We start from the raw sequence: 23,891 nt of genomic DNA on the forward strand, positions 1-23,891 counted from the left end.
CAGACAGATACCAAATTGCCTTTCTCAATTTCTATTTATATTCTAGATTATATAACGGCTGAATAGTTTTCTATTTTACTCCTAGTGGAGAGAGGATCTGATGCAGACAGATACCAAACTGCCTTTGTCCATTTCAATTTATATTGTACAGTATATAACGGCTGAATTTATTAGTATTTTATACAAGTGGAGGGGGGCCTAGAGAGACAGAAACCAAACTGGCTTTCTCCATGTCAATTAATATTGTACAGTCTATAATGGCTGAATTTTTTAGTATTTTATACAAGTGGAGGGGGGCCTAGAGAGACAGAAACCAAACTGGCTTTCTCCATGTCAATTAATATTGTACAGTCTATAATGGCTGAATTTTTTGGTTTTTTTATACAAGTGGAGGGGGGCCTTGAGAGACAGAAACCAAACTGGCTTTTTCCATTTCTTTACATATTTAACTATAAGTGTAGGGTGTAATATACATTCAAAGACGATGGCTGCATTGCCAATATGCATAGATGGAGAGGAAGACAATCTGTTTTGTGTGTAGAATAGGCCTACCAATGAAGAATTAAACTGTTTTTTTGGATGATTTATTACCTCAACAATTAGATTACTTGTCTCTAAAACAGTTGGAGCACTAAATTGGGTTAATTTAGGCCCAAAAACATGGATTTTCCAAAAAAATAGCAAAACAAAACCAAACAAAACCAAAACCAAAACCAAAACACGCAATGGCAGTTTTGCAAAACCAAAACCAAAACCAAAACACGACGGTAATCCAGATCCAAAACCGAATCCAAAACCAAAACACGGGGGTCAGTGACCATCTCTAGTTATACTGTACCTCCTGCTCTGTGGCCAGCAGCCGCAGCCTGGTGAGCCTACTCTTCAGGAGATCATTCTCCCGCATATAGCTGCTGAGCTGCAATAGAGAGAATTACATTTAGATCTGAGTATATGAATACGTAGCGCACACCATATTGTATATTTGTGTAACACATTGTGTAGTGCCCTCTCCTCGCACAAAGGGGCTTATTTGCAGGGTACGGTTATGTTGCTGCGCCGCTGTGTCCAAGTTTCTAGGAGGCTTTGATTTGTACCATAAATCAGACTATAAATGAACAGAATAAGTGCGGATCGTTCCCTGTCACTGTATTACATTATTTGGCAAACAGAAGACTACGTAGGGGATTTTTTGGACGGAGTAAACGTAAGACCACCTGGATGTCCTCTTTTTTATTAAACAAATGACAGAATTTGACCAATTTTACTGTAACACTGTTTTACTGTAGAATTTTACTGTACAACTATTATTATATCTGGAGTTCTGTAGCATATTCTGATGTGATATTATATAAATATCTACTTATAAATCACTGCAGCCATTTATTCCAGAAATTATGACTTTTTTATGCTAGTAAGGCCCAATGTGGGCATTAGATGGAGGAGACAGATTCAGCGCACTGTCTTGTAGGATAACGAGAACGATGGGCCCTGATACAATAGCAGTTAGGACACTGGGGCAATAATCCAGAGGACAGAGCGTCTCCATGCAAACTACTGTGGAAGACCTTGAAAAGAGATAAATAAAGCTCTGGGTTGAGAGCATAGTTAGTTGTCTACTCTCCCGAAATTTTCCGGGAGGCTCCCAAATTTCGTGGAGTCCTCCAAAGCTCTCGGAAGAGTAGGCAAACCTCCCGGGCCTTGAATTTCTGTATTTTATAGTAGGGGCGGGGCTATAGTGACGTAACGACATCGCAACGCCTCCTGCTACCCTCAGTCACATGATCTGTACTCTGGATCTCCTGGATTACAGATTTAAAAAGTAGGCAAATATGGTTGAGAGTGTTTATGTTCTATGAAATTGGGAGATATTACTACTTGATGTGTTTATATGAATACACCCGGGGTGATTGCTAGGTATATAATACACCCGGGGTGATTGCTGGGTATATAATACACCCGGGGTGATTGCTGGGTATATAATACACCCGGGGTGATTGCTGGGAATATAATACACCCGGGGTGATTGCTGGGTATATAATACACCCGGGGTGATTGCTTGGTATATAATACACCCGGGGTGATTACTGGGTATATAATACACCCGGGGTGATTACTGGGTATATAATACACCCGGGGTGATTGCTGGGTATATAATACACCCACGGTGATTGCTGTATATACTACAGTAATAAAGTGTGTGAACAAAGCTTCAGTTTTGGTCTTATGGGACACTTGCGAGGAGAGAGTGCACCACGGCTGTGACTATCATCACATTGAAATATTAAGTGATATAATGATGGACTGACCAGGCTTGATAGCAGCTCCTCTCTTCCTTCAAGGATGTCGCATTTTCTCTCCTGTCCAGGGAATAATGCAGATATAAGGTCAGTTTTAGAGTGTGAGAGAGAAATAAGAGAGAAAGAGAGACAGAGAGAGAGAGTGACAGAGGGCGAGAGAGAGAGAGAGAGAGAGAGAGAGAGAGGGTGAGACAGAGACAGAGGGTGAGAGAGAGAGAGACAGAGAGAGAGTGACAGAGAGTGAGAGAGAGAGAGAAAGAGAGAGAGTGACAGAGAGTGAGAGAGAGACAGATAAATGTATGTCACACTTTCCGTACTTTTATTTTTCAGTACAGACAGTGGGCATCACATTATTAATCCCGTCTATAATGTGAATAGTAGGAAACTGAATCTGTACCGTGAGTCAGTTTCCAGCCGTTCGCATGGTGAGGGATATTAACCTTTTAGTGTCCCACTGCCACGCGGATGTCGGAGCAGGAACTGATGTGAATGTATATAGTCTCCGTAAGAGTAATGTGTATATGTTGCCGCTATATATATATATATATATATATATATATATATATATATGTATATATATAAATACATAAAGCGCTCCTGAAAGCTGGAGGCTACACATGAAGCGTGGGATCATGCACAATGACATGTCACACACATGGTTCATAGTATCACAATGGCCATATTCCAATCATACCTCCCAGATGTCCTGATTTAGGTGGGACAGTCACGAATTGACGCCATTGTGCCGCCATTCCACCAGTCGGCACGTTTGTCCCCAGACAAGTTGGGGGGTTTGTTAGAGAAGGGGAATTGGAGACAGCCTAATGCTTCAGAAGCGCTTAGCACGGCCCCAGAGACCGTCACACGCCCCTCAGCCTGGCATGACCACACCGTGTTGTGATTACCTCTGTACGTGTATGTTTGTATGTATACAAATGGTTATAGATAGTTGTCATACCAACTGCTGCTTGATCCACAGTTCTTCTGCCTCCACTTGCCGGCTCTCCCCCAGTTGTTTCCACAGGGTCTCAAGCTCATCATTATTCGACCTGGATAGACAAGTAGAGAATACATTCTTATTTACCTGCTTATTTAATATACACCAGTGCCAGACAAACAGCCAGGCATACTCCGATCGGTGAGCAACAGGAAACGGGATCCATGGTACAAATAACAATCAGTTACAGGTTGTGAGTGTGACAACTATGGGGGGAGGGCCCTTGACAACACCACTAGAACTTTGAAAAAAAAATCCCACCCCGACCATAATAAGGGATTTCCTGTTTCAGCCGTTACAGGCATCACAGGACGCACCAGATTGGGTGAGTGCAGGTACGTTTAATTTTTTTCTTTTATTATAATATAATTTTAGCTTTTTGTGGCGTTATCACTTTAATGTTTGCTGATAATACAAATGTTTCCCCTTTGCGATAAGGTGATAGCAGGGTTCAGAAACAGCACGTAATAGAAATTATCTCTGTAAAGAGCAAATGATGGAATATTTACATTTAATTATTCACATTCAATGCAGTTTAAAATGTGCAACATAAAATAAAACAAATATTTAAACTTACATACAGGAAAGGAGAATCTACACTGGGCAGTGGGCTATATATTATTATCGAGGAGAGGACAGGTCACTGCCTCCCACAACTTCCACAAAATCATCTAATTAAATACTCTGTGATGATGGGGCACCTGCTCCTTCTACTATATAATTCTCAGTCTGTGGCTTCCTGCTGCCTCCATTACCCATCCACACATCATGTCACTGCCCCTGTCACATGCAGTCCTGTCCTCACTGACACATCACTCATCTCCTGATATACTCTGTGCTGTGCTCTAAACATTAACAGGTTCTCTCATACTTATCACATGCACCTTCACAATTAGACCTCACCTCATAACTCCTGTAAACAGCTTTCAATTGAGAGACTTATGAAAAACACAGTGGTGTGTTTGACTTCTTCGCTCTCTCTGAGCTGCCTCTCTGCACTGTCCCTGGGCAGTGTGGTCACTCACTATGATGTCAAGTGCGTGATGTCACAGTGCGTGATGTCACCAGGGCCTGTTGAAAGAGGCAGACCTGATAAAATAGGGACACTGCTGTGGCAAATTATAATGGGGGGTGTTTAGGAGCTGCCCATCCAAGCTCAGTTGTGTAAGAATGACCTTGGAGTGTGGAGCTCAGCCTGTGTTCCAATGAACATGGGGATATGTTCTTAATGTGGGCAGCACGGTGGCTTAGTGGTTAGCACTTCTGCCTCACAGTTCTGGGGCCCAATGGGGCAGGGACTGATGTGAGTGAGTTCTATGTACATTGCTGTGGAATCAGTGGCGCTATATAAATAAATGGTGATGATGATGAATGTTCATTGTTGAATATATGGAATATATATCATAGGTGAAGGGGTTGCTGTATTTCCTGATGACAATTAAGGTCCAGGAAGGGCCCACAGTACATATTATGGAATTCAGAGTGAGACACATGGAGTGGGGTGACGTTATCTCCACCCAGAGTCCACAGGGTTTAGTCCACCACATTAGAGAACTCTATATGGGCCCATTTCCAAAGAGGAAGGACAACTATGGCCTTACCCATATGCCCCGGCAGTCCCTGGTTATGTAGGACAGTCCCCACCAGAGTCATGGCTGCGTAGATAGGGGGCGCAGTTAGTTTTATCACGAGGAAAGCAGAAGGAATGATTATCAATGATTGGGGAGCGGGGATGTCTGACAATAAACATTGTTTACAAACTGCAGACTATGTGGGGTGTAATACATTTCCATTTGTCCCCCTTCACATAAGAACACTCCTACAGTGCTCCATTTATTCTGGGTTTTGGAACTGCCCCTATAAAAGCACTGTTTTCAGGTATACAGATTCACCTGTGTAAGGTGGAGAGAGAAACATCCAAACTTGTAACACATAACTAACCCCCCCCTATTCATTAATTTCCACTACTTTTACATCCTTCGCCTAATATACTGCACGATGGCTCAGTGGTTAGCACTTCTGCCTCACAGCACTGTGGTCATGAGTTCAATTCCCGACCATGACCTTATCTGTGAGGAGTTTGTATGTTCTCCCCGTGTTTGAGTGGGTTTCCTCCAGGTGCTCCGGTTTCCTCCCACACTCCAAAAACATACTAGTAGGTTAATTGGCTGCTAACAAATTATTGACCCTAGTCTGCCTGTGTGTTATGGATTTAGACTGTAAGCTCCAATGGGGCAGGGACTGATGTGAGTGAGTTCTCTGTACAGCGCTGCGGAATTAGTGGCGCTATATAAATAAATAAATAGCGATGATGATGATATACTGCTCTGTTTAGACTTCTATATAATGTCAGACATTGCTGCTTTTTCTACCTCGCTTCTGGCAGACCCGGGGGCAGCTTGATGCTGGATTTCATTCCCTCTAGCAGAGGCAGCTTACTGGGGAAAACAGGTGCTTAATAATGATAATAATAATGAAAACGTGTTCTCACCATTAATGTAAATGTGCTAAACATGGACTTCTGAGTCCTTCTTGATGGTCATACCTGGAAACCGGAGCACCCAGAGGGTAGAACATACAAACTTCACACAGATAAGGCCCTGGATGGGAATTGAACTCATGAGCCCAGCGCTGATCATCATCATCAACGTTTATTTATATAGCGCCAGCAAATTCCGTAGCGCTTTACAATTGGGAACAAACATTAATAAGACAATACTGGGTAATACATACATACAGAGAGGTAAGAGAACCCTGCTCGAAAGCTTACAATCTATATGACAATGGGAGTTAGAAACACAAGGGCATGTGCTACATCATATTGCACAATGGACCAGCCAGACTGCAAAGGTAAAAGTACTGAGTGGGCTATGTGTGTTGCAATGTTGGTCAGAAGGTTGTTGTCTTGCGTTAGCAGTGTAGAGGATGGTAATAGGGTAATCTAGGGAAATTAAGATGATGGTTGAGGAATATCATAACCTTGTCTGAAGAGGTGGGTTTTCAGTGAACGCTTGAAGGTTTGAAGACTAGAGGAAGTCTTACTGTGCGTGGAAGGGAATTCCACAAAGTGGGTGCAGCCCAGAAAAAATCCTGTAACCGAGAATGGAAGGATGTGAGGAGTGTGGAGGAGAGACGTAGATCTTGTGCAGAACGTAGGTATCGAGTAGGGAGATATTTTGAGACAAGTGAGGAAATGTATGTCGGTGCAATTTTGTTGATGGCCTTGTATGTTAGTAGAAGAATTTTATATTGAATTCGTTGAAATACAGGCAGCCAATGTAGAGACTGACAGAGTGGCTCAGCAGAGGAATAACGGTTTGTAAGGAAAATCAATCTAGCCGTTGCGTGCAAAATAGATTGTAGGGGTTCAAGTCTGACTTTGGGAAGACCAGTAAGGAGGGAATTGCAATAGTCGATGCGGGAGATGATGAGTGCATGAATTAATGTTTTTGTGGTGTCTTGCGTCAGATATGTGCGTATTCTGGAAATGTTCTTTAGGTGTATGTAACATGATTTAGATATAGAGTTGATGTGGGGAATAAACGACAGTTGTGAATCAAGGATTACACCTAGGCAACAAGCTTGCGGGGTGGGATTTATATTCATGTTATCAACAGAAATAGAAATGTCAGGCAGGAAGCTTCTGTTTTTGGGTGGGAATATTATTAACTCAGTTTTTGAAAGATTGAGTTTGAGTTGGCGAGAAGACATCCAAGATGAAATGGCAGAAAGACAGTCAGTAATGTGAGACAACACAGATGGTGAAAGATCAGGAGAGGATAGATAAATTTATGTATCATCCGCATAGAGTTGATACTGAAATCCAAAGGAACTTATTAGTTTTCCAAGAGAAGTGGTGTAGATAGAGAATAGCAGAGGACCTAGGACTGAGCCTTGTGGAACTCCAACTGATAGGTGTTAGGAACCCCTCCAGCCGACACAACATAGCCCGGAGTCTACTCTACCAGTCAGGTGTTCACTGGAGCCCCTGATGGTGGGGACAGACTGGGCTGCAGACTGACAGAGGGTCGTGAAGTGTGCACCGGCTGGGGAGAACCCAGGCAAGCGGAGTGGAATCCAAGCAGAGGTCAGGGGCCGGCAGCAGACAACAGTACGAATATACAAGCTGAGGTCAGGGGTCACGAGCAGACAGGAAGGTCGGTATTCAAGCCAGAGGTCAGGGTCACGAGATTCACAAGCAAAGTCCAAATCTAAGCTAAGGGTCATACACGGGTAACAGTCCAACAGGTTTTCACCAATTTCAGGCAGCAGCAGAAACAGGAGCAGATTAAGCAGACAGGAACTGGACGCTATAACCGGCAGGGAGGCTAAGCCCTCCCTTCCTTATATACAGAGTTTGGCCATTCAGGGCTTAGCCCTGAAATACATCCCAGGTGCGCTACCCAGCTAAATTAGCCCGCAGGCTACACTAGCGCATGCGCCCGGCTGCCTCACTTGCCGGGGTGCATCGATTGTTATACACGGCGTCCGGCCGTTGCCTTGGCAACGGTCGGGCCCGAGAAACCGGAAGTGACGCCCCGGTCGTCATGGGGACAGCCAGGACGTTCACTGACACCGGAAGTGAGTCGCGGCGGTGCCCAAGGCCGCCTCGGCTCCTGACAATAGGAAGCGGAGCAAAGGTGGATCCAGAGAAGTTAACACTGAAAGAGCGATTAGATAGGTAGGATGAGAACCAGGATAGGACAGTGCCTTCAAGACCTAGGGTTTGTAGCGTTTATATGAGGAGAGAGTGGTCAACAGTGTCAAATGCAGCAGAGAGATCCAGGAGAATTAGAAGAGAGTATTGGTTATTATTTTTTGCTGTGATCAAATCATTGACAACTTTGGTCAGCGCAGTCTCTGTGTAGTGTTGAGAGCGAAAGCCTGACTGAAGAGGAGCCTGACTGAAGAGGATCCAATAGGTTGTTTGCTGTAAGAAAGTGTGTGAGGCGGGAGTAGGCAATTCTCTCGAGAAGCTTGGAGGGGCATGGGAGCTGGGAGATGGGGCAGTAATTTATGAGAGAGTTAGGGTCAGAATTCTGTTTTTTTTAAATGGGAGTAATCACTGCATGCTTGAAAAGTGCTGGAAAAATACTAGTAGAAAGAGATAGATTACAGATTTTAGTTAGAGGGGGAATGAGTACAGGAGACAGGGACATACCAATTTGAGAGGGAATGGGATCAAGAGGACAGGAGGTAGAGTAGGAAGATGAGAAGAGAGTAGAAACTTCCTCTTCATTTGTGGGATCAAATGAAGAGAGAGTGTCAGAGGGTGCTACAAAGGAATTGAGCAGATTGCTTGTCAAGGGAGATACCATTTCAAGCCTGATCTTATCAATTTTGTCCTTGAAATAGGAAGCAAGATCCTGTGCACTGATGTTAGTTGGAGGATTTGGAGCAGGAGGATTCAGAAGAGAGTTAAATGTGTTAAAGAGGCGTTTGGGGTTAGAAGCCTGAGCATAGATGAGAGATCGGTAGAATGCTTGTTTAGCAATGTCCAGAGCATTTCTGTAGGAGTGGTAGATATCAGTATATGTTATGAAATCATTAGAGGCACAAGATGTACGCCAGTGACGTTCTGCTTTACGAGAAAGTTTTTGTAGAGTTCGTGTTACTGTAGTGTTCCACGGTTGGCAACGAATTCTACGGGAAATATGTAGTGTCGCTGGAGCCACTTGATCCAGGGCAATTGCTAGGGTTTGATGAAAATGGGGTACTGCCCGATCAGGGGAGGAGAATGTAGAAATTGGGGAGAAAAGGTGTTGGAGAGAGGTGGAAAACTGTTGAAAATCAATAGAGTTGATATTCCTGCGGGTACGAGGAGGCTTGGAAGAGTTTGACACTAGGGAGGGTAAAGAACTGGGGGTGAGCAAGTATCTAATAAGGTGATGATCCGAGAGGGGGAAAGGAGTGTTAAGGAAATCAGAAACTGAGCATATTCTAGAGAAAACAAGATCAAGACAGTGACTATCCTGATGAGTAGCGGATTCAATCCACTGGGAGAGGTCAAGTGTGGAGGTTAGAGAGAGTAGTTTGGAAGCAGCATTGGAACGTGGATTAGAAATAGGGATGTTGAAATCACCCATGATGATGGTGGGGATATCAGTAGATAAGAAGTGAGGGAGCCATGCAGAGAAGTGTTCAAGAAATTGATGGTGTGGACCAGGGGGGGCGATAGATGACAGCAACATGCATAGAGAATGGGTTAAAAATCCTAACAGCATGTACTTCAAAAGATGTGAATGTGAGTGATGGGACACTTGGTATAACTGTGAATGTGCACTGTGGGGAGAGAAGTAGTCCAACCCCCCCTCCTTGTCTGCCTCCTGGTCTGTGGGTGTGGGTGAGATGGAGGCCACCATGTGAAAGGGCTGCAGGTGAGGCAGTGTCTGAATGCGTGAGCCATGTTTCTGTTATTGCCAGAAGGTTTAGGGTTGTTTAAGAGGAAGAGATCATGTACGGAGGTAAGTTTGTTACAAACAGAGCGTGCATTCCAAAGGGCACATTTAAAGGACTTTGCAAGAGAGGGGAGACAGGTTATGTGTTTGAGGTTTGCCAGATTTCTGTAGTGTTCAGATATATGTGTGTGGGAGAAGTGAGGGGGACCTGGATTAGGTGATATATCACCTGCTAATAGAAGAAGGAAGGAAGAAAGGTAGGTAAGATGATTGTAAGATGTGTGTCCTTTTAGTTTCTGACGGCAGGGTGAGGCTGTTAAAGTTATTGAATTTAAATAGGAAAAGAGTTCATGAGTGTTCACTAGAGGTGAGTGAAGTAATGAAGGGGCAATGTGGACAGAGGTGTGTGTTGCAGGATGGGTGAGGGATGATATAGTCCTAAAGATAATGCCATGAAAAGAGATAAAGAAAAATATTTTGGCAAGCATTGGGACTATTAGTCAAATAGCAAAAATGAGGAATTAAATGAATTGCCTAATTGATTGCAATGTCCAGTGTAATCAGATAAGTAGTGCAGAGCTAGGATGCAGCAAATGTAGTGTATTCCTGGATGTCTGGATAGTATAACGTAATGATGTGGGGAGCCATGTGGGGGAGTGGGTGGAAGTGTTGAATGGAGAGTAATAAAGAGCTGGTAATTGAATAGCTGAGATTTTGCAGAATCATGGGAGAGGAGACTGGTTGAAAGACAGTATAATTTCTTCTTACTTGTGATGGTAAACAAAGCTTAAATAAAATTGAAGTACAGTGCTGAGATAGGGGACTGAAATAACTGTAGCATGGTTAGGGAGTGGTTGAGCAAGTAGTACAGCAGTCTGATTAAACAGAGTGGATTTTGCATTGAAAGCAGACTGATAAATAAAACAAACTTTCATGAGATGAGAGGAAAATGAGATCAGAGTCCAAAGCAGTCCTCATGTTGCATGTAGCTTGTAGCCAGGGAGAGTTGAAAACATCAGAGGTGGAATATGGAGTTTCAGGTGAATACTGACAGTTGTCCTTGTGAAGCTGTGTTAATAGGCAGAAAGTTCTTCTCCGGTTTCCTCCTGTTCAACTCCGGTATAACTCCGAATTATGCTGTTTAAATTTTTTGTTTCACACTTGTATCTATACACACTTAGAACTATACACACTAACTATACAGCCATCACTGGCTTTGCAGCCATTCTACTTTGAATATATCTGAGCCACAGTGAGCACCCGCTATCAGCCATCTCTTAAATTATCGGATACACTACGGACATTTATTTACCAGAACACATCAGTAATGGGATGGAAATGCTGTACTCCGCCTAGTTTACATTTTTATGAATGTCACATTCACATGCAGATAAGAATATCTGATAGGTGTTTGGGGGATGAATCTCTGTACTGTGTATTAAACTGCATACCATTGATTTACCTCTTTATTGCACCAAACCTCTTTACTTGTTAACTTAACACCTAAAACCTTATCTATAATATAATCACACTGACAACAACTTGATTTTGGTAAAAAAACAGGTCCCAGTTTTTTAAATAATAAAAGTATGGTGGCGGCGAGAGCAATCAGCCCGGGCTTACAAGGACGTGCCCCCATAAAGCAGGACGAGGGGTCCCCCACACAAAGGGACCAAGGGCCAGGTTGCTTCGAAGGGGTTGTGACATGCGGCCAATCAGCGATACCATCGTGTGAATTAGCCGCTGATTGAAACATCTCCACATTACCTCAGTCTTAGAAGACAATACATTACATTGTCAATTAATTACATTTTCTTCTGTTACCAGGTGACCAAACAAACTCTGGTAGCAGCCCCATCACGGTAGTCCCATTGTCTCTTTGGACCTCTGTCTCTCAAGCTGACCGCGTTAGCCTGCATAGCTGTCCAGGAAGATGAGGGGGTCGGGCGAGTGGAGAGTGTCGCAGGCCCCTCTGCAAAACCACAACAAACAGAATCAGGTAATTACCCTTATTGTGTACAATATAGAATATAACACCACTAGACTTGTGTATATTCCTGTACCATTGTTCACTCTCTACCCTTGTTTTCTTTTCCAGGATTAAATGGATAACTCCAAATCAATTTGGTTTAAGATATTTTATTCACTTTTTCTTAGATGCGGAGCCACCACCCACTGTGAGTGACCAGTCAGAGGAGCAGGAGGAGGAGCTGTGAGAGATCCCGCCCTCCTCACCGCCTTCTGGTCCTGCACATTGTCCATCTGTGCGGTCACTGGAAGCAATAGATAAATGGGACAAGACCACCAAAGAGCTCCTAATAACCATCAATCGCAGCCTTCGGTAGAAGAAGCACCAGGAAGGAGTGCCAATTAGCACAGAGAAGAAGGGCCTGATGGAGAGCATTTTGAACGCTATAAATGGGTTTGGCCAATCCCTGCAGCCATACTGAATCGGCTGCTCGCCGTGGCTCCAGAACCTTCCCCCACATGTGACCCCAGTGAGCCTGAGCCTAAGGAAGCAGAGGACTCAGGACCTGGCTCTGCTCCTACAGCCCCCAGCTGAAATAACAGCAACATATTGTAAAAAATATATAAAAATTATAAACTGCATAACCTGGATGTGTTTCACTCTCTTAACCATAACCTCCTAATGACATATACAAGCTTACTTAACTTATCTAACAATAAAGACACTGAGACATATGAAAGTGGCTAAAGAAGGTCACAGTTTATTAATTATTAAATAAATGGCGGTGAAAGTGAACCGTGAGACAGCTAAATCAAACTAATATTTGGAACCAAGCGTGGATGGCTGACTCCACGTACCCGGGACACATCCTTAACTGCCTGGCCAATGCTAATTCTGACGTCAGAGTGACTAAGCCCCCTCCCGACTACGCAATGGCCGCCCTCAGATGCGGGCCAAGGGATCCTCATCAAAAAGGACTGCGTCACGTTCCTGGATGGGGATAGCACCTGTGGTCAAACAGCGATAACGCTGTAACGATCAGCCACTGCCCACAGTGACTTCCTACCAACTGTGCCTGCTCTGTGACGTGGGGAGGAACCAAATTAAAACTCATACGCCACGGAAGCAGGGAGGTCAATAAAGGGCATGGGTGGGTGGGATCTCGAGCAGTAAATGAGAAAGGACATGTGACATGCTAGGACTTATATAGACAGATCTCCAGGCACTCCCCTTCCTTCTTCACTGGTTGGCCTGGGATGTGGCATCTTACTTGCAGGTAAGGTTAACCTCACTTACTGCCACATATATATGCGTCTAAGTGCTTTCGTCCATATGAGAGTACAGGTTGTTCATAGTCATGATGGGCAACATGTTCAGATGAGTAGATAAAATATATTCTGCATAGTGAAACGTGTGTTGAGTCCATTGTGAATTTTTTTTGCTAAAGAATCTGCTATAAACACATCGCAGCCACATTCTCCTACAGCGTGTATACATCATGGACTAAAAGTATCATTCCAAATTTCAATGGTGTAGGCCATCAATTACTATATATTTAGATTATACTTACAGCTGAAGTGTTGCTGAATCACATAATAATCGTCCGTTTCTGCAAGAAGCTCCTATATGTCAGGAAAAGGAGACAGAACATTTCTTTTTTTAAAAAAAGTAGTAATAAAAATGATATTAATTAAAAATAACATAGAAAACATTTAGCATAATATATAAATCATATGAAGCCAGAGTACCACTGACACATGCGGGATGGATACCATCTACATGTAGGAGCAGAAATCGACATTCGGCAGAACAGGCAATGTTTTTCCAGTCTTCAAATGTCCAGTTTTGGTGAGCCTGTGCCGCTGTAGTCCATAGTTTCCTGACGTGTTTGGCCCCCTCCAGACCTTTAGTCACACCCCTCTCCCGGACTACACTTGCCGAAAGTAGGCAAGTGTGCTGTAATCTGTGATGTAACTGCATTATAACATTGATGTTTTGCTAAACTGCATTATTACAGGTGTAATACGCAGCTTACTGTGTTTTCCCCTCCAAGATCCACATTATTTTCTGGGTAGAAAATATACTGAAAAGTTAATGTCCTCTGAATATTTTTATAAATACTCCCATCCTCTCGCTGGTCAATTTCTTGCCCATTTCTTTTCCAATTCTTGGTCCCTGTCCTGATATAATGACATTTATTAAAGATTGGGGGGTACATAGGGGGAGGCAAACTGGGGCAGCTGTCGCAGGCAGCAATATTTAGGGGGCAATAGAACAAAAACTATTATAAAAGTCTTATGTCTGATACCTTAACCTCTTTACCTCCTTCATCTTAGCACTTATAACCTGAATTAATGACACGAGACCTGAAATAGGGCACAAATAAATGATTTATTCATAAACATGGTGGAGGTGAAATAAGCAGTCAGTCCGACGTGTGCCAGGCAAAACCCAACTGTCCTAGCATATCCTTAGGACTAGAAACTGGGGAACAACCAAACCCCTGGGTTCAAGTGGGGGACCAACCAATCAAACCCCGGGCGCACATATCTACCTGGACGGGGCACCACGTCCTGAATCTACCGAACCCGCCCCTCCTCTGGGCTATACTGGAAGCAACCACAGGGCAGCCCACAAGGGCGGTGCCTGAAACCGAGACTAATAGCCGATTCACTCGAAGGGAGGCGGGTTCACCATGCCCAATACCGTAATGTGGCCCAAACCACTGGCCGTCGACTGTACTGCTTTTCCGGCCATAACTCCATCCGTCTTCACCGAGAGGTATGCTGTTGCCAACGCTGATATCCATCAACAGAGCATCCAGTCGCATCCTCTTCTCATCAAACGTAACCAGGGAGGGTGGGTGGGCAACTTCCAAACTGCCAAGGACTGAGCAAACTCCGCCCATCCAACTTATAGTCCTAAACCCCTCCCCTATGACACCAGATGGGCGTACCCAAAGATTAACTGTTAACACTCCAGAGAATAGCTCAGTTAAAGATACAGCAAAGCTTTTATTATCCTTCGGTCCTATGCAGATCTCAGTTCTTATAAAAGTCTTATGTCTGATACCTTAACCTCTTTACCTCCTTCATCTTAGCACTTATAACCTGAATTAATGACACGAGACCTGAAATAGGGCACAAATAAATGATTTATTCATAAACATGGTGGAGGTGAAATAAGCAGTCAGTCCGACGTGTGCCAGGCAAAGCCCAACTGTCCTAGCATATCCTTAGGACTACAAACTGGGGAACAACCAAACCCCTGGGTTCAAGTGGGGGACCAACCAATCAAACCCCGGGCGCACATATCTACCTGGACGGGGCACCACGTCCTGAATCTACCGAACCCGCCCCTCCTCTGGGCTATACTGGAAGCAACCACAGGGCAGCCCACAAGGGCGGTGCCTGAAACCGAGACTAATAGCCGATTCACTCGAAGGGAGGCGGGTTCACCATGCCCAATACCGTAATGTGGCCCAAACCACTGGCCGTCGACTGTACTGCTTTTCCGGCCACGCCCGGATCCCTAGGATCCGCGGCCCGCCACCATACTAAAACCTTCTGATGCTAAAAACACATAGATATCCCGAACAAAAATAACCATGCCTTCATCGCTCAAATGAACTCCGTCCCCCCTATATAGCGAGGGGCTCTGATAACGAATACTCGGGTGTACAATCCGCCAACCACCCATGGAACGTAAAAACCGTGAAACCACCGAATTAATTTTCCTCCTTACTCCATCAGCAACACGCCCTTCAGGGAACGCACGCCAAGCCATCCTTGGCACAATATCCGACCAGCAAATGACAAGGGAAGGCCACGATGCTTGCACCCAAGCCAAATCCTCCTGGATACGCAAAATCAAATCCACCGACTTGCACCCTCCTATGTCATTACCACCCAGATGAATAACTAGGACCTGGGGTACCCCTTGGACGACAACATAACTACTCAGGAGATGCCGAAAACCAGACCATCTAAGACCTCTACGACCTATCCACTGCACTACCATTGCCCCCTTAAACAGAGAAGTATCCTTAGCTGCCCTGTGCAATCGAGCCCAGTGAATATAAGAGTGTCCCAGCACCCAGATGCGCAGCGGGGTCCGATGGTCTGTAGGGTGGAGAAAACCAAACATTAGTCAAAAGCAACCATACGTGTTCATACATCCAGGAAACGGAACTCAGAGAGCCCCTATGATGTTGAAAATTTGAACTTGACAAAACCACAGAAAGCACAAGAGCTAACAAATGCTCAGCACACCAGACACAAACACCCAAGAACACGCCCACACCGACAAAAGAAGGAAAAAGGTTTTGGGCGGAGGCACAGACGAAGGTGAAACCATAAAACCCAGTGGGAAAAAAATGGAGAAAGCCCTTCGAGCCCGACCTCCAAAGGCCCGAGCAAGTCTAAGACCTGTGCCACCACCGCAGGAGATAGATAGGTAAAAGATAGGAAGATTTAGGTAAGGAGAGCAGGACGAACATAACGCTTATATACCTTGGTTTTCCACCTGCCAACACCCTGTATGGCCCGTTCTGATGCCCCAGCCAAAGCTGCAGACGTGGCAGCACCAATTCTGAATGAATGAGTGCCGAACTGGGATCCGTCCAAGCCCAGCTTAGACAATGTACGCTTAAACACTGCCGTAAACTGGTACCGGGTGAGGGGGGTACCATCACCATGCACCAGCCACGGAATTGCAGACACAGGACGAATAACAGCAAATTCGTTCATAATAACAACAGGGCAAACTAAGAAACCCACCTTTGGGGCCAATGTAACCCACTGCCCTCTACCTAACTGGTCAGACTTTGATCTCCTGATTTTACAACATACTGAGGAAGGGGAAATAATAACATGCTGCGCCAACATTCCTGACAAAGGACAAGACTTAGAAGAGGCCACTACCTCACTTACTCTAAATGCTCCAAAATAAAGCATGACAAATGCTGCGCGAAATAAGGCTGTCTCAAATGCATCACGTGCTACTTCCTTAATAGCCCCCAGCAATTCCGTCAACAAAGCCTCACCGATGGGCCGTCTTCCATCCGGAAGCGCAGGGCGCTCCCTCGCCCAACCCTTTAATGCTTTGGCTATAATAAAACTTTTCGTGTAATCGACCTCATTCCTAAGCCTGGTAAAAAAGGATATCCCGGCCAAAGCCCCTGACACTGCCGCTTTGGACTTATCGGACTTGAAACCTGCCCAAATATACGCTAGCATTAGCTGATGCCCTGAGGCCACTGACTCGCGCCCCTGGTCCCGGAACGCACACCAGTCATGCCAAGCCGACCGATACTTCTCCCTGGTAGCGGGTGCCAATGATGATTCAGCCAGACCCTCTACTCCGGCTTGACAATAAGTGGGACAAGGTGAACCCGACAGGGATGCCTGAGGTGCCAAGGCTCGAAATTTCTCCCATTCCCCCCTAGATAATGAATCTGCCAGCGCATTATCCACCCCAGGAACATGTTGCGCCCTGAAGCTAATGTCATCGACTAAACACCTCCATACTAATCTCCTCAAAAGTGTGATGACCGGCTGAGAGGTGGCCTTCTGCCGGTTGATTACTTGCACGACACCCAAATTGTCACACCAGAAAACTATCTGTTTCCCTACTAATCTGGGGGCCCACAATTCAAGGGCGACTATGATCGGGAAGATTTCTAACAGCAACAGGTTAGCAGTCCAGCCGGCCTGCACCCATTCTTCTGGCCACCGCTCAGCGCACCAGTCACCTGCGAAATATGCCCCGAAGCCCACACCCCCTGCCGCATCAGTATGTAGCTCCAGCTCCTTACTAGACACAGGGAGAGAAGGCCACAACCTAACCCCGTTGAAATCCCGCAGGAAAAGATCCCAAACTGCCAAATCCGTCCGGATTTCGGCAGATAGCAGTACTCGACAGTGAGGTCCCTTACGCCCTGACGTTGCCCTTTCCAGCTTCCGACAGAACACACGACCCATTGGGATTACCCGACAGGCGAAGTTAAAAAGTCCCAGTATAGACTGAGTCCTTTTCAATGACATCCCTTCAGACCCAAGCGCCACCCCTATAAGCTCCCGCAGTTTCACTACCTTCTCTATTGGAAGCCTACAAAGACCCAAGACCGTATCGATCTCGATGCCTAAATACGCTAAACGGGTAGTAGGACCCTCAGTTTTATCATGCGCGACCGGGACACCAAGTGACTGAAAAAGAGCCCTAAGTGAAAACAAAACATCCCCACAGGTGGGTCCCTGGCTTGGGCCCACTACAAGGAAGTCATCCAGATAGTGTGCCACGCCCTGGTGACCGGTTCCGGCACAAACGCACCAGTGTAAAAACGTGCTAAAACACTCGAAGAAGGAGCATGAAACTGCGCACCCCATAGGGAGGCATTTATCCACATAGTAACCATCGCTCAGATGGAAACCCATGAAAGGGAACGAGTCCGGGTGCAATGGAAGAAGCCGAAAGGCCGACTCGATGTCAATCTTCGCCATCAAAGCCCCGGGCCCAAAAGATCTCACCATCTCCAGCGCCTCCTCAAAAGACTGATACACTACCCTGCAGAATTTTTCAGGGATGGCATCATTAACCGATGCACCCTTTGGAAAAGAGAGGTGGTGAATTAGGCGAAACTTCCCCGCAGCCTTTTTAGGAACCACCCCTACCGGCGACACTACCAGGTTCCGATAAGGAGGGTTCGCAAAAGGCCCAACCATCCGCCCGAGCGCCACCTCTTTACGCACCTTCTCCGCCAAGATTTCGGGGAACACCGTTGCAGATTTTAGGTTAACCATCGAGGCGGTCTCGACAGACCCCTCGATAGGTAACCAAAAACCATGCCTAAAACCCTCCCGTAAAAATTCCGCAGCCCATCTTATTGGGTAGCGGTCCAGCCAGCGGCCGAGATTGACCACGTTAATTGGCGACGCGGCTTTCCGCAGGTCCGGAAGCCGTTCGACTTCCGTCGCCACCCCCTCCTCGACTCTGCCTGTCACAAGTCTTAGCTGGGTGACCTCCACCGCAGCGGGTGCAGGTGTGTGAGAACCTACACGCCGCTCCGCGCAGGCAACCGGACTTGTTAAAAGGGAAACAGCGGCCCCTACCCTCAAAGGGCGCGGCACCCCTGCCGCGCCCCGACGGCCGCCGCCAACCTGAACCCTGTGAAGACTCTCCCCCGCCATCTTGGGACACCTGTAACCATACCTCCACATCCTTGAATCCCAACATGAGGCTCGCATGTCCATCATATTTCTCCCGAAAAGCTTCATCATAGGCCAGCCATACCCCGGGGCGTGATGATGCATACATCTCATGGATCATGTGTAAATATTTCAACATGTCCATCCACTCTGTAGGGCGCGTTTCTAAATAACACGCCGCAAAAAGGTAGGCCCCCATAAGCCAGTTCTTGTATGACCTATAACTCGTCTCCCCAGCGCCACCCCGTGTGAGGGCTTGGGCTACCGCTTTTTTCCCCTTATTGGTCATAGCGAACATGTCAATGAGTCGGCCTTTACGAATTCTGTCTCTGACTACCATTCTAACCCCCTGCAGTATCCCGGTACTAGCACAGCGCAGCTCCTCGTCACCTGTAAGACGGGAACCTCTTGCCTGCCTAAAACGCCCGTCAGCCGGCCTAGCTCCAGCGCGCGGTACAAAATGCTTGCGCAATTTCTTAATCAGTTTCTTGGAGGAAGACCCAGACATATCTGAACCCGTACTAGAGCTATAACAATCGGACCACACGGATTGCACATCAGGTACATCAGACAAATCACGCTCACCTGCCAACGCCGAACCAGTCTCAGAACCCTGCGTCCAGCCTTCGTCCCCGGACCATGCCTGGTGACGGCCGACTTGCTCCGCTCCAACGAAACGCTCCTCCTCATACTCACCGGCCACTGCTGAGAAAGAAATGTTACTACCAGAAGCTTGAGACTGGGAACCACGGGACGTTGCTCTATGCTCTCTGCCATGATCTGAACTCACCCCCTGACCCAGCTCCCAGCCCGACACTTCCCTATAATTCTCCGCCCCCAGGGACTCACTCACCGGAACACCCCCATCGTGTGACTCGCGCCGCTCGTCCGAGCCGTGCGTGCCTCTCCTATGCCCAGACCAGGACCGTTGCCCTGGGCTCCTACCCATGACCTGAGACCCCGAAGAACCCCGCACCTGACCCCTATGTTCCCCGGAGACTGAGTGACAGGACCCCCCTCTTCCCACTGGGATGCCCCTAACACCAGAACCCACAGGGGCCACTGATGCCTCCCCCCGAACCACACTGTTGCCCCTGCTATGAACCCTATGTGCCGCTGAACCTGCTGAGGCACGATCTGCCTCTGCATTCTGCACCCTTACCGGGCCCAAACTGCTCCTGCTACCCCTGATGACTGAACTGGCTCCCACTATGCCCGTTGAGGAGCTATCTGCCGCTGGAACCCGGGATAATTGGAGAGAAGGGGGTCGCCCCACCTCAGGACCAGGATGCCCGCCCGCCCTAACATTGCCGCCATGAACCCGCTGCCCGCGGGACTGCTGAACTCTACCAGCAGCGGGTGGAGGGCCCCCCGCCGCTATACTACCCCCCGAGGACCACCTGTCTCTTCTGGATGCTCTCTGCCCGGGGATAACAAGCCCGCCAGCCACCGGAGAAACCGCCGCGTGAGCTGACCTCGACCGGAAGTGACGGCCGTCACTTCCGGTTCTGCGACCCCCGCTAACGCCACCATAACCCTCGGCGGATGCCCGGGCAGGAGGAACCCTCAGCCTGCCACTGAATCTCCGTGCAGGTGAGGGAGGGGAACCGCTGGGCCTAGCGGAGGAAGGAAGGGGACCAACACCCGCCATTACCGCTGGGGGATGCACCCGGGGAATTGGAAGGGAAAATTGGGCCAAAATGCAACCCCACCAAAAACGGGAGGGGGGGGAGGGGTGGGGGGATTAGCGGGAGAGGGGGGGGGTAAGGGGGGAGGCTAGCAGAGAAGGGAGGAAAAGGAGAGGGTTGAATTTAGTAAAAGAAAAAGAAACAGAGGGTTGAGAAAATTAGCTGAGAGTGACACACACGCTAGTGGGAAAAGCAAGAGAAAAAAAAAAAGGGGAGTACAAGCAGGAAAAACAGGAGACAGAGAGGAGGAATCAGATACTTATCAGGATCCACGTCTGCACGCTGCAACTTCCAAACTGCCAAGGACTGAGCAAACTCCGCCCATCCAACTTATAGTCCTAAACCCCTCCCCTATGACACCAGATGGGCGTACCCAAAGATTAACTGTTAACACTCCAGAGAATAGCTCAGTTAAAGATACAGCAAAGATTTTATTATCCTTCGGTCCTATGCAGATCTCAGTTCTTATTATTTTCAAAATGCCAACTTTCTTGGTGCAGATATAAAATATAAATGGTATTTACTTTGGTAGCTCTAATAATCTAATAATGCTTAAAATGAAAATATTTGTCTTTTATAATGTACACAAATCATATACAAATGTTTATGGTAGATGTCTTTCTTAACATTAATGAATTAATTTAACACAGGGAACCGCAGTTGGGGGCAGACTATTCTGTAGCAGGTGAAATGGGTGTCGGATGGTTTGTTAAAATGTGAGTTAGTTAAATACACTAAATTTTAGTTTCCAGCCATCACCTCTTGATTTACAATGGGCAAATTGAAGTTTCGGCGGCACAAATGCAGCTCTGGAACCGCAGTGGTTTTTGCAGCTGCAGTCTCAGTTAATGTTATAGGTTTGCAGGGCAGAATGGTCACAGTTATAGAGGAATTGACATCTGCACACAACGGGGAGGCGTTTGGTGGAATCAGGGCGTTCAGTTCCTGGCGCGTTACAGAGTAGGTACACCGATGCACCTCATTTTGCAGAGCAGCGCATGAACGAGATTTGAAATGATTGTAATGAGGTGTGTCCCTTGCCAGGTGCGGCCTTTCCCACTCTGCAAAAGAATTTTAATTTTACACCAGCTCAGAACTGGGAGTACTCAGCCGTCCGCACTAGTATTCGGAACTTAAACTAGCCCCCTAGTTGGAGCAAGAGATACATCAGTAAACCAGCGTACTTCTGTGTGCACCTGAGTTTGTCTTGGACATGACTGTACGAGAACACCCTTACTGTATATTGCCTACGTGTGCTCGCCCATTCCCCACCCTGTTCACTCCCCTAAATCGGTGGCTGTAGTAAGTGTCTTTGCACTCAGAGGTGACTTGGACGTGGCTGCGTTCTATTGCGTACCGTCCGGGTCTGGGCAAGCGCAGGGTATTTTCTGCTGACGATAGCACCCATTTGCGGGATACGTTCCTTAATGACTCAAACCTAAGGTGTGCATTGAATGAGGCACCTGATTGGACCTGAATCACAGCTATCAATTTAGATGCTTCATTTTTATCCACATTACTGACCATAGGAGATGGAATAGCTTGGACAACTGCATTCCTCTGTACTGAAAACAGTCTTCCTTCCCAAGCTTCCCTTCCAGAACCCAAGTCCCCTGGAATCTGCCATAATCCACAGACTAGACTAGCTTTAGAGAGTTGCAGACATATGCTCACATTGAAACAGTGTAATAGTCACAAACAATCTGGGGTATCTGCAGTATGCATGACCAGTATCCTTGAAGAAGAGGGGCAAGTGCAGCATTTGGAGGGGGGATTTGAAATGTAAATGGTGTCGTAAAATGATCACAGGGGAAAACACATGATATTAATTTTTCCTATTTTGCCATCTCTTTTTGGCTATTAAAAGTATTTACCACTTTGAGATTTTTACACATTTTACTTTCTAACATCATAGAATCATAATGGATTTATCCCAGAATCCCTACCACTGATAAAAACATAACAGTCCACAATGCTAAATCAAAATAGCTAAACATTTTTCTTAAGTAATTACAAATATAAAACAGACAACGATTGCTTGAGTATTTTGCCCAAGTAAACCCTGCTGTAATTAGTTGTCTTCAGAGGTCACATAAGTAATTGGATCCCACCTGTGTACAATTAGTGTTTCACGTAATCTGAAAATAAACACACGTGTCTGTGAGAGGTCTTAAAGTTGGTCAAAGCTTCATCATGAAGTTCAAAGAAAATTCAAATAGAACATGTTAATGATCAGCACTGGTCAGAAGAAGGTTATAATGATATTTCCAAACTGTTTACCATCCCCCAGAGCACTATCACATCCATCATAAAGAAATTAAGATAATGTGGCACAGCTGTGAATTTGTCTAGAACAAAACTGAATATCCCTCCGAGAAGGGCACTTGTCAGGGTACCCACCAAGAGGAGCCTGGCAGCTCTGTCAGTTTAGATTTCCATTGCAGAGTTGATAGAAACTATCCATAGGACAACAGTAGCCTGCCTACATGAAATCTTGCCTAGAATTTGTCTGAAAGCATGGGGAAGATCTTTATACCAAGTGGAGAAAGATTATCTGTCCTGATGAGACCAAGATTGAATGTTTGGCTTCAATGCTAGGCAGAAATCTAACGCAGCACGTGATTCCAAAAGAACGATCCCTACATTGAATCATGCTGGTGGTATAATGTTATGGGATTTTTCCTCTGCATCAAGGACTGGAAAACTTGATAAAATCGAGGGCAAAATGAGTGGACTAAGATGTAGCCAAATCTTGCAGGAAAACCTGCTGCAGTCAACAGCCGGTCAGTGAGCCGAAGCGTACAGCAAATGCCACATTGGAGTGGCTTAAATACCGAGCAAATCATTGATCCAGAGTAGCCCGGTCAAAGCTAAGTCACATTCCCAATCTGTGGAATGGTTTGAAAATTCCCCACCAAGGGTCCTCTTGTAACTGAAAATGACAAAGCAGAATTGGCGAAAATTGCAGTTTCTTGGTGTGCAAAGCAGGTAGAAGATTGCCCAAATATACTCACGGCTTTAATTCCTGCTAAATGAGTTTCTACCAAGTATAAAAATAAGGGTGTGAATATATATGCAACCAGTCTTTTTTTTTTGCAATTATTTAAACTAAAGCTTTAGAGATGTATTTTATATTTGTCAAATGTATTTAGATCGGTGTTAAGAATTACCATATAAATTCATTTTGATTACATAATATAAGAGAAGAAAATAAAATAAAATGGGAAGAGTGGGGGAGGGGGTGAACACTTTTATATAACACTGTATATAATAGACACACATGGATGGTATATATGGGTCCTGATTAGTATAATTTACAAATAGCATTATAAAATAA

General features: G+C 45.9%; 2 protein-coding genes across 2 annotated transcripts in view; one reads left to right on the plus strand and one right to left on the minus strand.

Annotated features, from left to right (window-relative positions):
* LOC142143933 (uncharacterized) overlaps positions 1–23,891 on the plus strand; it is a 454,648-nt gene that overhangs the window by 113,575 nt on the left and 317,182 nt on the right. The window lies entirely within an intron of this gene.
* Positions 13,928–20,976, minus strand: LOC142143924 (uncharacterized). Its single transcript, XM_075202206.1, has 2 exons — positions 19,452–20,976; positions 13,928–15,782 (listed from the first exon to the last, which is right to left on the minus strand). The coding sequence occupies exons 1-2, from the start codon at positions 20,515–20,517 to the stop codon at positions 15,193–15,195; spliced, it is 1,656 nt and encodes a 551-aa protein (XP_075058307.1). The 5' UTR covers positions 20,518–20,976; the 3' UTR covers positions 13,928–15,192.

This window comes from Mixophyes fleayi, chromosome 3 (assembly GCF_038048845.1).
Source record: "Mixophyes fleayi isolate aMixFle1 chromosome 3, aMixFle1.hap1, whole genome shotgun sequence".
Lineage (NCBI taxonomy): Eukaryota > Metazoa > Chordata > Amphibia > Anura > Limnodynastidae > Mixophyes > Mixophyes fleayi.